The sequence below is a fragment of the Odontesthes bonariensis genome, chromosome 10 (genome assembly GCF_027942865.1).
Source record: "Odontesthes bonariensis isolate fOdoBon6 chromosome 10, fOdoBon6.hap1, whole genome shotgun sequence".
NCBI classification, from domain to species: Eukaryota; Metazoa; Chordata; class Actinopteri; order Atheriniformes; family Atherinopsidae; genus Odontesthes; species Odontesthes bonariensis.
This window is the reverse complement of record NC_134515.1, coordinates 24,718,456-24,731,383: the sequence shown is the minus strand read 5'-3', so window position 1 is coordinate 24,731,383 and position 12,928 is coordinate 24,718,456. Positions and strand designations below refer to the sequence as shown.

Below are 12,928 nucleotides of genomic sequence, written 5' to 3'. Positions count from 1 at the left end.
TGAAAATCAGAAAAAATAATGTGAGCCGGAGAAGAAAGGTCAATTCACTGACGTCACCGTAGCAACTGCAGTGGAGCTTTTGTTGGTGCCAGTCTTCTCTCATATCCATCATCAACTGACGAAAGAAATGTGGGTCCCAGCCTTCATTCCATGGCACGAGTCCTGCTCCATTAATCTGCAGGTGCTGTGAAGTCACTCGGGACAGAGGGGGGTTCGTGCAACGGAGCAGATGTTCCATATCTCAGCTAATGAACTTCTAAATTCCACCACTTGGGGTCCCTATACTACAACTGTTGACATCCTTATGACCAGCAGGAGCTCTGATAAGTAACTTAAAAGGCTATTATTTGCCTTAAAAGAGAGGCGTAGTGTTTATTTGTGCTCACAAAGAGTCTTCTTTATGTGTATTAGCCAGCGCCGTCATGTGATATATCCATGTGGAGCCTGAAGGAGCAGACAGCAGTGATCAGCTGGTCTGAATGAGCAGCATCAATCACCAACAGCACACATGCCTCACGTGGACCGGTTTCAAATTCACACAGATACACATATTTTTGAAGAGCAAGAATAATGAAATTGAATATGTTAAATTTATGACCTGTGGAGAGTGAGCTCAGCCTCATTACTTACTCCTGACAGTGGACACAGAGCGTGAGTGTCCTCCCCACTGTTGCTCATGGATCTGCGTGTCTTATCTCCACACAGCTGTTGGTCTCAAAATGGCAGCTTTGCCTGTTTCACCTAACAGATGGAGTGTTGATTCAAGCAGTGTGAGGCTTTAATTTGCACCTGAAAAGGGGTGAACAAAAAGAAGACTGGCACCCCATTCTAGAGTGTGATCATATCATTGGTGAATTTACACCGTGTTACCTTCAGATAAGTGTAAAAAGCTCAAGGCAGCTCATCTTACACATATGTGTTGACTTTCACGGCTATCGTTCTGCTTGGATGCTCATCTTCCACTCCAGTTAGAACAGTCCTAATTGTCTTAGATCTCCAGCAGTCTCTCACCTTTTCCCTTCTGTTAATCATGTTCCCCCTCTCCCTGCCTCCTTCCTCCCTCATTCTGAATGCTGCTGTTTCTCTCTGCTCTGTTGTTGTGAGTGGACCAGCCCCAGGAGAGCGGAGCAGAGGATGTATCCCATAGGGCTGTTTGGTGCTCTGCTTTCTGTGGACCAGCATGCACCAGTCAGACTGACGGGCTGCTCCATGCACTCAGAGGCACTGGGCCCCCAAGTCTATTTTAAAAACAAGTTCAATAACCCGCAAAACACTTCGCCTTTCATAATCTGCACTGATGCAATCACAGTTCATCTCTAAAGTGAAAAAAACTAAAGTGGTAGAAGTTATAAATCAAAAGAAGAATCTGTTTTCCATTTCTGTTTACTTGTCTGCAATGTGCAATGAAATGTGGTGAGACAAATGGAACAGCTTATTAGAGGGGAGCACGGGTCAGGGAAGTGGCCCTCTGCCTGGCAAGCGGCCACACAGGGAGACATCAACTTTAAAGACCCTCGTGTTAATCAGAGCCCGATCACAAGTGTGCAGCAACAGCAGCAGCTACAAAGGGGTTAATGGTGCATAGCTGAATAGACACAAGTTTCAAATAGATGGGGAGGAGGGGTGTGTGTAAGCAGTCACAGAGAGGGGTATGGAGGGTTGGCAGCCACATGCTCCAGAAGATTAGCTGAAAATCTTAATTAAAAACATTGCTGGTATACAGTAAAGCAAACTTAACAGTGAATATGCTTAAAAGTACAAGTTTAAGTTGAGGTTCTATTTAGGCCAAATACCTTTGGAAACAGCTGAGTTAATATTTAATGGCCTGTCAGCTAAATGTTTTGGAGCAAAAAGTACAATATGAATAGTACAATGAAAAGTAGTAGAAATTGAATATAAAGTGGTCTAAAAAATAGACTCAAGAGAGTTACACATATTTCTTGAGTATATGTACTTCGTTACTTTCCATAACTGCATGCACCTCACCTGACCTTTTTGTCAGGGGCATGTGAAGCAAAACACCACATTTCTTCCAGTGAGTCGCATCTTAATTATATTAGACTTGAACACTTGGATAAACACTGTCAGAGACAACAGAAATTTATGGTGTATAATTATAGCAAATCCACAAATTCAAGCGTTGTTTCCTCCCTCTCTCAGTTGCAAATTATTTTCTAGAATGATCCACCGAGACAGCATTCGCTGAACTGGCCGGGAACTCAAGATAATGAGTTAAAAGATCAGGGGAAAGCCTGAGCAGTGACATGGAAACCCAGTGCCAGTTTTTGTTCCAGGATCTTTTTCCACCCTAATGGGCAGATGTGGAGTTTTCTGAGCTGAGCCATCTATTGAAATAGGCCTCTTCATCCTTTTCATGACTTCACGTGACAGCCCATGTCATGCCTCTGTGCCGATGGGCATGTCATGGCTGAAAAAGCAGCAGTGTACAAAAATAGAAAACATTATGAATTAAATTAGGAGTTCAAGTAAATAGAATGAGCGGCCCGGGTTGTGGTATCTGCTTCAAGTTAAGTTGTTTTCAGGATCAGTTTTAGCTGACCCCCCCTTATTATTTTTCTAAGTATTTATTCTAGCACTCAATGAATAGGGGGCTGGGGGGTGTCGCGCTCGCGCCTAGCTGCAGCGCGAACGCGCATTTCTCTCTGTTTTTTTTTTTTTTCCAGCGGCACAGAGAGGAGAGAGTTCTGCTCCTGGAGAGGGAGAAGAAAGGACTACATAGAGGACTATGCTGCTCTTCTTCTGCACAAAAAACAAACCGGATACCATCTCTTATGCCCAATAGGACGCAATGAAGTGTCCTTAGTCGCTCTGCGTGTTTTTGTTGGCGAACGGAAAAAGAGGAACTCTGAAGTGCAAAGCGCTCCTCTGAGTCGAGTTTAGTCCACGGTACGCTGGAGCCGCCGCTGTTGTCGGCTCCTCCGAGGAAAGGACGGGTTCAGTAGAGAAGGATCTGAGAGCAACTCTGTGCAAAAATGCAAGGGGTTTCAGCGACGGGTAAGTGAATTGCCCGCGGGTCTTCCTGTCTGTCTTTATTATAGAGAATAAAAATAAAAACTCTAAGGTTTTCTTAAGTTGTTTCCAAATGGCTACGAGTAGTTTTGCGCACAGGACTTGGATTCCAAAATGCTTTTGCCAGCTGTCAACAGGACAGCTGCAGGCCCGCATCTATTTGGCACCAACTCGGCTCAAAGAGTTGCTTTGCTCGTTAGGCGGCTTCAAAAACGCAACAAAAAGGAGCATTAATGTTGTGGCGACTTGGACGCTTGAGCTGAAAGGGCAAGAATAGGAGCAAAGCCGTGCCAAACCCTGACACTAAAGGCCTTGACCTCAGTCTGATACAGCGCGCAAGCCCCCCTCTGAGAAATATACATAAAGACACACTTTATCTCTGCAGTAAGTAAGCCATGACCGGAAATCGAACAGTAACCACAGTTTTTGACAGTGATGATAAGTAAAGGACTCATGCACTTCTTCCCTGTGAGGAATGTGATTTGAGTGTAGGAGTGTGTGTGAGGCAGAACACATTAGATTGGAGGTCTGTTAAAAGTGTCTTAAAGTGTTTATATGTCCATCGGTCTTTTGTGCGGTTTTCCTCTCTGCATTGTGGTGCAGACGTATTTTTAATGGTGTGAGCAATTCATGAGAACCTGACATGCATTGCTGTGCCTCCACTTCTCCTATTTTTCTTTTGGTTGAGAGGTGTTATTTATTTGCCAATTTGTGGATGTTATCTCTTGTTATCGCTCCTATTTCACATGGTCCTCAGAAGACAGGTCGGGCTCAATAGTCCTGCCAGCCAACCCTCTGAATGAAACTCAATAGAGAATTAAGCTACATCTCAATTTCTTTCACGCTGGACTCAGAAAGCATGAATTGGAACCAGCTTGTAGACAAATAAGGGGGAGGGTATAACAGGGAGAGAGTGAGAGAGATGAAGTGCTGATGGGACGATATCAGGCTGGAGCAGAGGTGAGCTATGCAGAGAGAAAAAGAGACTGTGTTTGTTGTGAGACTCAGGGGAGGAATCGATCTGCCGTCCTCCTGGCTGACTTTCTTTCCTGCAGTTCAGCAGTGTATCGTTTGTCTCCGCCACACACACACACACACATTCATTCCCAAGGCCTTGCTCTTTTTTTGTGCTGGTCCCTCTTTCTCTCCCACACTGTCCCAGATCAATGTCTGCCTCCTCATCTCTCCGCCTGCCTCTAGCCCTCCTATCTCTGTAGCACGCACGCACACACAGCTACAGCTCTTGTTGCCATCAGATGAAATATTTCTCCTTTTCCCTTTCTGATGCCCCCACTCTCTCACTGTACTTCCACATGGGAACCCTAACCAGCCAGCGCACTCTCTGTTGCTTATTTTTGTATTTACGGTGGGAGGGTCAGAGGGGGTGCAGGCTGCTAGCATCGCTATCATTGGAGAATCTATTAAAATAAACCACATCACAAATAAACTACAGTGGGATAGATAGCATGCCTCCCAGTTTGAGGTTCACCACAGTCCTCAGACTTGTTTTTCTAAACTCTTCTGACTAACTTTATTCTCATTACGGTACGTCTCGCTAAGAAGTGGCTGAATGACCCCCCCCCCCGGCTGTTCTAGTTATTTATTATTAACAAAAACTATTGGGGCCCGTCTGTGTTTAATGGAGCCAATGTAAACGTTTCTCCCTTTTTTCATTAAATAAACACACAGCACAGGGGTTTGAGAACAGTATGGTGAGAATATTATCTGCCTAGCTGAAAAAGGGGGCCACAACAATTTGCACGGCAGGACCATTGTTTAGTTTTGCGAGTGGCGATGATGGAGACCTCAAAATGATCCATGCAATGTATTATTATGCAATATAATGTATTGTTCCAGTGTGAGTTATACAGTGACAGTTAGAGGGATCAACTTTTTCTCCTGGGTGTGCAGGAAGGAGTGGTGCAGTCAACTAAAGCCATACAACCCTGACTTTCTTGTTTATCCTAATGTCTGCAGCCTGTAGATGACGAAGAATTGGTGCCGTTGCAACAGCTCATAGAACACATGACCTATAAAAAGTTTTGTGGTCAGGGGTCAGCAGCAGAGTTTTCTCTGCAAAGTGCGAACCACTCGCACACAGCCGCTCCAACACAACAACAGCAGCAATCATTATTGATCAAACGTAAAACCACGAAACACGATGCCAGAACCAAGTAAACACACACGCTCAGTGTTCTGAAGAGGTTAACAGGTGTATTACAAATGCACAGCACTTAAAGCGATACTCCGGAATTTTCGACATTGGACCTCATTTCCGAGTCAACCAGAGTGTAAGAAATGTGTACAGATGTTTTTGTTTTTTTAAATTCCATGCAGCCCTTGTGAAACCACTGGTCGCTGTTGCTAAGCTAGCGCAAGTGATCGACTTTTGGTAGCCTGCCACAAGAAAGCAGTCTTGCCCAATTCAATAAACACTCAAAGCACATCAATTGTCTTGCCAGGCTATCGATGCAAATATCTACGTTGATAGAGAGATTTAGGGAGTAAAACCAACCTTACAATTATATGTTATTACCCGCAGCCATTCGTGCTTCCTGGTTTGAAAGTTTGGCAGCCGCGGACTAATATCTAGCACCAATCTTACCGGCTCTCGCTGCCAATAGTTTGTTTTGTGAAGAATGATGCTGTCACAACTACTTGAGCATACAAAAACTTGATCAAAGAATGGCAATGTTCGGAGAACCCGGTGCTATTGATTACGAGGACGAGCCATTTAATTTTTCCAATGAAGCATACCTGTACGAGCCGGAATATACTGTAGAAGAGTTGAGAGAGATGGAACGAGAGAGGGCCGAACGAGAGAGCGCGTCTGTAGCAGACAGCCGCAGCTAGAATAACCAGGGATTGATGGTGTCGGTGCCGAAATTGCAAAGCAATGGAGACGGAGGAAGAATGCTTTTGCTGCCGAGAGTGGGACTTAGTTATCCCACAGATGGAAGAGCTGGAGCTTGATACATCGTTCCATAGTCTAGATTTGTCTGGCCATAGCACATCTCGAGATGTGTGCATAACGGAGCACCAGGACTTCTTACCACATCTCAACCGCGGAGTGCTAGAAACATTCTTCTCAGTCGATAAGATAAACTGGAAAAAACGACCCAGACCTGCTGGACCCAATGGCCAGTTGTCATTGCGGTAAGTTACCAAAACAAAATTTTGTTGAGATTTGTTATCTATTGGTTGAATGAAAAAACGTACCGTGTAAGCTATAATAACTAATAGTCCACAGTGTAACTATTATAATGTGCACTTATAATAATGTGACCCGGATACGCAGCGTCTCCATCGGAGTTTGTATGTCTAATCCTGCAGCTAGGAGCCAGAGTTTTGTTCTTTCCGGATCTTTTATTGGAAAATAATGGAAACTTTTCGGAACCCATCTATGGGCTCTATTGTTGCAATTAGCAAAGGCACATTGGTTTACCATGTTGCCACGTTGTTGGTTTATAATCCGCTCGCGGCAAACTCGCTCGATCCAAACGCAGCAGAACTAGCTTGGAACTAGCAGCTGAGTTAGTTACATCACAACTGCCGAGAGTAAGGTACAATTCCGCTGACCACTATAAACTAGTCCCTCATATGATAAAAATCCATGTAATGCAAGGTCAGTTTTATTTCAAACATTACTCTATCACCACAAACCTTTACATCCACTGCCTGACATAATAATTGATGTGCTTTGAGTGTTTATTGAATTGGGCAAGACTGCTTTCTTGTGGCAGGCTACCAAAAGTCGATCACTTGCGCTAGCTTAGCAACAGCGACCAGTGGTTTCACAAGGGCTGCATGGAATTAAAAAAAAAAAAAAACATCTGCACACATTTCTTACACTCTGGTTGACTCGGAAATGAGGTCCAATGTCGAAAATTCCGGAGTATCGCTTTAATTCTGTACCTGACTAAAAAGGCACAGGCCACCCAGCAATCTAAATTTGTCAACTGTTTTCTTAATTTGAAAATATCTTGTTGAAAAACATAAACATTCTCAGGGCTGCGACCAATTTGGTCGCACGTGCGACCTATTTTCTCAATGGTGCAACTAAAAATTAGACCCATATCGTGGTCTAAACCAATCAGAGATAGTGAAGGGCGGGACCCCCCTCTGATTGGCCCGTGTACGTTTGAACATGTGCTTGCTGCAGTCAGACAGAGAAGTGATCATGAACCTCGGCTCGTCAGATAGACAGTGGATGTAGCCGCGGGTGATAAATTAAAAGGGGTAAAGTGTATACATTTGACCAGTTTCCCTGGATAAGATAAAGTAAAGCCGATAATATAATGCACTGCATCTACTGTAAAGTATGGAAATACTGCATTTGTGACTGAAACGCTGAAAAAGCACAACGCATCTATGAAACACATTACCTGCTCAGTGTCCCCTCTCCCCGCTGCCTTTCAGTAGCAGGCAGCAGCAAACACATCATCGGACGAGGCCGAGATGATAATCAAGTTTAACGTTGCCTACCATATTGCAAAAGTTCCCTTCACTAAGTTCAAGTCCGAAATAATTCTTCAGAAGAAAAATGGCTTGAACATAAACCCGACGTACAGCAATGATGTCGCATGCGCGCAATTTATAGGAGTCATCGCAGATATATTGAAAAAAAAGACGTCTGTGCTAATTGCGAACAGTGAGTACATGGCATTCCTGATCGTTCAGGAATGCGTCAGTGTGTACGGCCGTATCTTGAGGGGAGGAAGACCGGTGAATATACTGATATATATATATATATATATATATATATATATATATATATATATATATTTAAACCAACTACAGGAGTTGGCCATTCGAGGGGCATGTGACTGCAATGGAGGATAGTCCATAAGACACTGAGCCATGAGATGTTCAGTTTGAAGCCCTTAAAACACTTGCAATTTTAATTTTTTATTTAATTTATCTTGAGATGTTTTAAGTTAAAATTTTAGGCCACTTTAAGCACTTTTTCAGTAAGTTTCAGTAAGTAGTTAGTAAGTTAAGTTCAGTAAGTTTGTAGAATTGTGCTTCAAATAAAGAACTTTATTTTGACCAGATTGCTAGTTATCTGTTAATCGTTTACAAGTCCATCCATTATCTATACCGCTGAATCCATCGGTCGGGTCGCGGGGGGGCTGGAGCCTATCCCAGCAGTCAATGGGCGAGAGGCGGGGTACACCCTGGGCAGGCCGCCAGTCCATCGCAGGGCCACACAGAGACAAACAACCACACACACTCACTCCTAAGGACAATTTAGTCACCAATGAACCTAACATGCATAGTTTTTTGGACAGTGGGAGGAAGCCGGGGTACCCGGAGAGAACCCACGCATACACGGGGAGAACATGCAAACTCCACACAGAAAGGCCCCAGCTGGGAGTTGAACCTGGAACCTTCTTGCTGTGAGGCGACAGTGCTAACCACTACACCACCGTGCAACCTGTTTACAAGTCAATATTGCCTATATGGACAGCGATTTTATAAAAATAAAAAAAATAAATAAATAAAAAAAGTGAACCTGTAAAACTGCGGTGTTAAATGCAATGCGTTTGAAAATTTTGGTGCACCTAACTTTTGTGCAGAAAAAAAGTTGGGCGCACCAGTGCAACCAGTGCAAAAAGTGAGTCTAGAGCCCTGATTCTGTACTCCTGTACTGGTCCTTTGACCAGGAATAATGCTTAGAACTTGTTCTACGGGCTCATAGGCTTCAACAAGAGTCAGTGAACACTGACATTTATACAGTAGGGGTCCTTTGGAAATGCATTCCATGCATAACATTTTCAAACAAAGAAAAAAGCTAGTTGTTATTATGTGTGGCCTTTGCTTTTAAGGCGTAGCTGTGCTAATGTGTTGGTCTTAAAGCAAACTAGCTAATGTTAGTGTTCATCCCTTGCACCCACGCAGTTTAATTCAGAAAGCTATGAGCAGGGTGTTAAACGAGCTAGATGGTTAGCTGCTAACATCAACTGGAGAAGTCCAAGTCCAGCAGTTATAAATCTTTTAATATCTAATCTGTGCACACCCAAATTGAACATTTGGAAGTTTTTGCCAAATAAAAGCCTCTTAGGCCTTTTCAAATTGCTCAGAATATCACTATTTCTTCTTTATTCAGTGAACAGGGATGTGTGAATTTGCTTATCTGGCACCACCCTCCTCTCCACCTGCCAGCAGCTGGCGCTGTCCTTCGTAGGACGGAAGCAAGGCCAAGCTGTTACCTGCAGCAGCTAGCTCTGTTTTCAGACCTATATCTCGCCTGGTCCTCTTGGAGCTTGTGGCCTCCACACTGAGCAAGTTTACAGCTCGCTACCCAGCCAGGACTTTTCACACTGCTAGCTCCCAGGTTTGCCTGGTTCTCCACCCTATCAAGCCCAGTGCTTCTGGATCAAGTGGCTTCCGCCGCATCCTCCAGTTCCCCCGAGTGCTAGAGCCTCTGCCTCAGTCTTGCTTCTGATTTGTTCTCCATCTCGCTCGTACTAACTTCTTCTCAGCTTGCCAGCTTTTCATTTAATCTGTTCCTCACAGCTCACAAGTAGTCAGAATTGGCTAATGGTGGTTCTGCCCCCAAAAAATCTACATAAAATATAGAGGCTGTCTTATTATGCATACCATTTATTTATTAGCGACATGATCGTCTCGGGGTTGCATTGCTCTCTTATGTGCAGATTATATAATAGCTAATATGTCTGACATTTCTTACTGTCTACAAAGGCTTATATTCATATCTGCGAAGGGCTTAAAGCAACAGATAATATTGGTGCCTAATTTATTTGTTGGGCCCTTTTATCACTGAAATATGTGAGACTACTTTCAATAATGCCAGTCCTGTAGCTACTTACAAATCCCCTACATCTTTCTACTGCTGCACCATCTCATGTCTTATCTAGTTATGTCTGCGTAAGATAGCATGACTCTGTTTCAGGGCCATTCGGAAGCTTCGGGCTCTTTCTAAGCCGTCCTGAGTGTCACATTGATTTTCCTAATGGTGGTAATGTGTGTGTCCTGCTGTTGAAAAGAGTTCCTCAAACCCGATACTGTGGTTTGTTTTAGCGAGTGGAAAAGAGGCTTGCGAAGGGATAGACAATTTTTCTGACGGGTCTTTCTTTTCTGCACTGCAGAAGAAGTCTCCATCTATAGTAAGGGGTGTGCACAGGAGGCGGTTTTCAGTTGCTGAGCTCAAGCGTGCCGTACTGAGCGTAAACGCTTCCATTCCAGATAACCCAGATGTCTGTCCAAGTCATGTTACGACTTGTTGTGTACTCAATCTTTACACATGTAAACACAATTGTCTGAGCTTTAGTAGACTGTTCCTTGTCAGTTTGTGCAAGTGTTTGTGTGGAATCATTTCAGGTCTTCCCTTGCACTTGATACGAGTGCTTTTTGAGTTTGATAGTGTGACATGAGTCTGTGTCTATTCGACTTTACACATAAACCGGCAGCATTTTAACTTGCATTTGGTCATATTAGAAACGGGTTGATTTTGATGTTGTTACCGCCTGCTATAACAACACTGAACAGATCATTTACACTCCCGTTTAACAGGTTATTGCGTCATTTGCAGACAAGTTGCTTTGACAGATGCACTTTGAAATGTATTGTAGACGTGTTTCATCAGTTGCAATTGCACAGCAATTTTTTAAAGCGCACAACTCTGTGCGAGTATATAATTGTGAATGTTGCTTTTATCCAAAACGTCTCCCCAAAAAAATGCTACACATTGCAACTTTTTGTTGTTTGTGTTCCCAGCGGATTTATTATAAAGTTCTGAATACTGGAGTATCAGACCAGCCAAAGGTTAGCTGGTTTGACTGCAGAGATGCACACATTGGCTGACTTCTCAGTCACATCCAATGGGTTTGCTAGCCTGCGCGTGTGCCAGTGATCGGCCCGGTTGCTGGGTTGGTCCAATGAGTAGTCACCCTGTCATTTCACACTGCCGGCCTAACGGTTACCAGCACCAGTTTGTGCCAGATCAGCTAACTTTGGCAAGACTTTTGAGTAGCCTTTATTTTGTTCTTGTAAGTGCACCCGTATACACTGCTGAGAGTATGATGAAAGTATGTGATGAAACCATTTCTAAATTACATTCATCGATGAATGAATTTCTGCTTTATATTCTGAAAAAAACAAACAAAAAAAACATTTCATTTCAGTAAACCTATACAATGATGCGATATATACCTCTGATGGGCAAGCATTGTCAGATCGTATCATTCAAGCAATATATCGATCAGGCTGTGGCCAGTATTGAAGAGTTATAAGATATACAGTTTAGTGACTAAAAATCCTGCCGGCTGGTTAAAAAAAATTGATGAAATAACACCGTAACCTGTTTTTGTGATGTGTTTATCCAACTTTAGGATCGTTTTTAAAGGCTGTGTCCTAACGTTTCCGTCATTTTGTCCACCCCGTTTATAAGCAGGGGCATTAAATAACAGATGTCGTATCAGAAACTCATGCTGCTTGAGTGTTTTTGCAGATTAATAGAAGTCTGCTAGAGTTTGACAGTGAGGATAACAAAGTCAAATGCAGTTTGGTATTAGGATGTTTCTGTTCAGAGAAGCAGCTCTTCCTGCACAATATGTTTATACTGGAGGTCTCTTGGCTTAGGGTCTGGCTGACACACACACACACACACACACACACACACACACACATTCACACCCACACGTGCACACAGAAGGCGGAAGTGACCTAGTTTTCCTAAATGGTACCAACTGTTGAGGTCTTCTAGAATTGAACAGAATTACTTGGTGTCGCCCAATAAAGGGCTCATATGTCAGATGTTGAGCACCAACCAGCAGTCTATATTAATCTCCTGCTGGTAATCTATGTAAATGTGCTAAATGTATGCAAGCTTCTCTAGAAAATGTGTGCTTCTTTTTAGGACAATTGACTGACTCTACAGATATTGTAAAACTAAAGGAAAAAAAGTCTTAAATAAGCAGTTTTACACTGAGATCTGATCCAAGTTCACACACCCTGAAAATCTGTGTCTCAGTTATGGGGTTAGAATTTCACCACAGCCTTTTGTGTCGGTCGGTCTGTATCTCTGTCTCTTTTCTTTAGTCTGCTGTCTGTCTGGTTGGACCTTCCCCGGCGAGGGGGATTTTCCTGGGAAAGTCAGATGGAAAGAAAAAAAAAAAAAAACAGGGCCTTAATAGTAAAAGCATGTTCCATTCTATTTCTCTCCCTCTGTGTGTGTGTGTGTGTGCATTTTATGAGTCGAGCTCTTTTCTAGCACACTGAAGGCATTGTGTTTTTCCTTTCTGATCATCAGAGGAGAGGGCTCTCTGGAATCACAGCTTCCTGTACACACTGGGGTGAGGCAGGGGGATATAGAGAGGAGGGAAGTGGGGAGGAAAAGGAGGATGGAAAAAGACAGAACCAGGTGGAGGTCACCTTTAGGTTAGATGGCCACCATTTCGATATAGTTGTCATAAGTCGTTTAACGTATATACTTTCTCCATTTAGATTGAAATCTTCAAAAAGATAACCTCGGTACTTTGATATCTGATTTTTTATTTTTTATTTTTTCCACTAACTACCAACAAACCCTGTGGAAAAAATGAAGACAACAAAGAATTGGCCTATTGTCTGTACATACAAAGAGTGGTATGGCTCTTTCCTGTCTGCCATAGATGTCCATCATTGTCCAAAAACCACAAGCCACACCATTGTAGTGCATTGCATGTTACACTGGTCTGCTGTAATTACTTTCATGTACATCTGTTATCAGTTTCCTTTTCCTGACCATGTTCAGAGAAATAGACAGTTCTCGCTTTGATTAAAAAATTCATGATCTTTATGTTTTATTTAGATTTACATCCTCAGTATTGGCTTATCCCTTCAGCAGCATGCAGACTGTGAGGCTTCAGCTGCTTTCTGTGATATGAATCTAATA

General features: G+C 43.1%; 1 protein-coding gene across 3 annotated transcripts in view; it reads left to right on the top strand.

Annotated features, from left to right (window-relative positions):
• The first annotated feature begins 2,697 nt into the window (after nucleotides 1–2,697).
• The window catches only part of fgd (faciogenital dysplasia), a 57,508-nt gene continuing 47,277 nt past the window's right edge, over nucleotides 2,698–12,928 (top strand). For all 3 annotated transcript variants that reach the window (XM_075474844.1, XM_075474843.1, XM_075474842.1), the window contains exon 1: nucleotides 2,698–3,015. In XM_075474844.1, coding sequence (XP_075330959.1) covers nucleotides 2,994–3,015 — 22 coding nt within the window. In that variant the 5' untranslated portion in view covers nucleotides 2,698–2,993. The remainder of the gene's footprint in view (nucleotides 3,016–12,928) is intronic.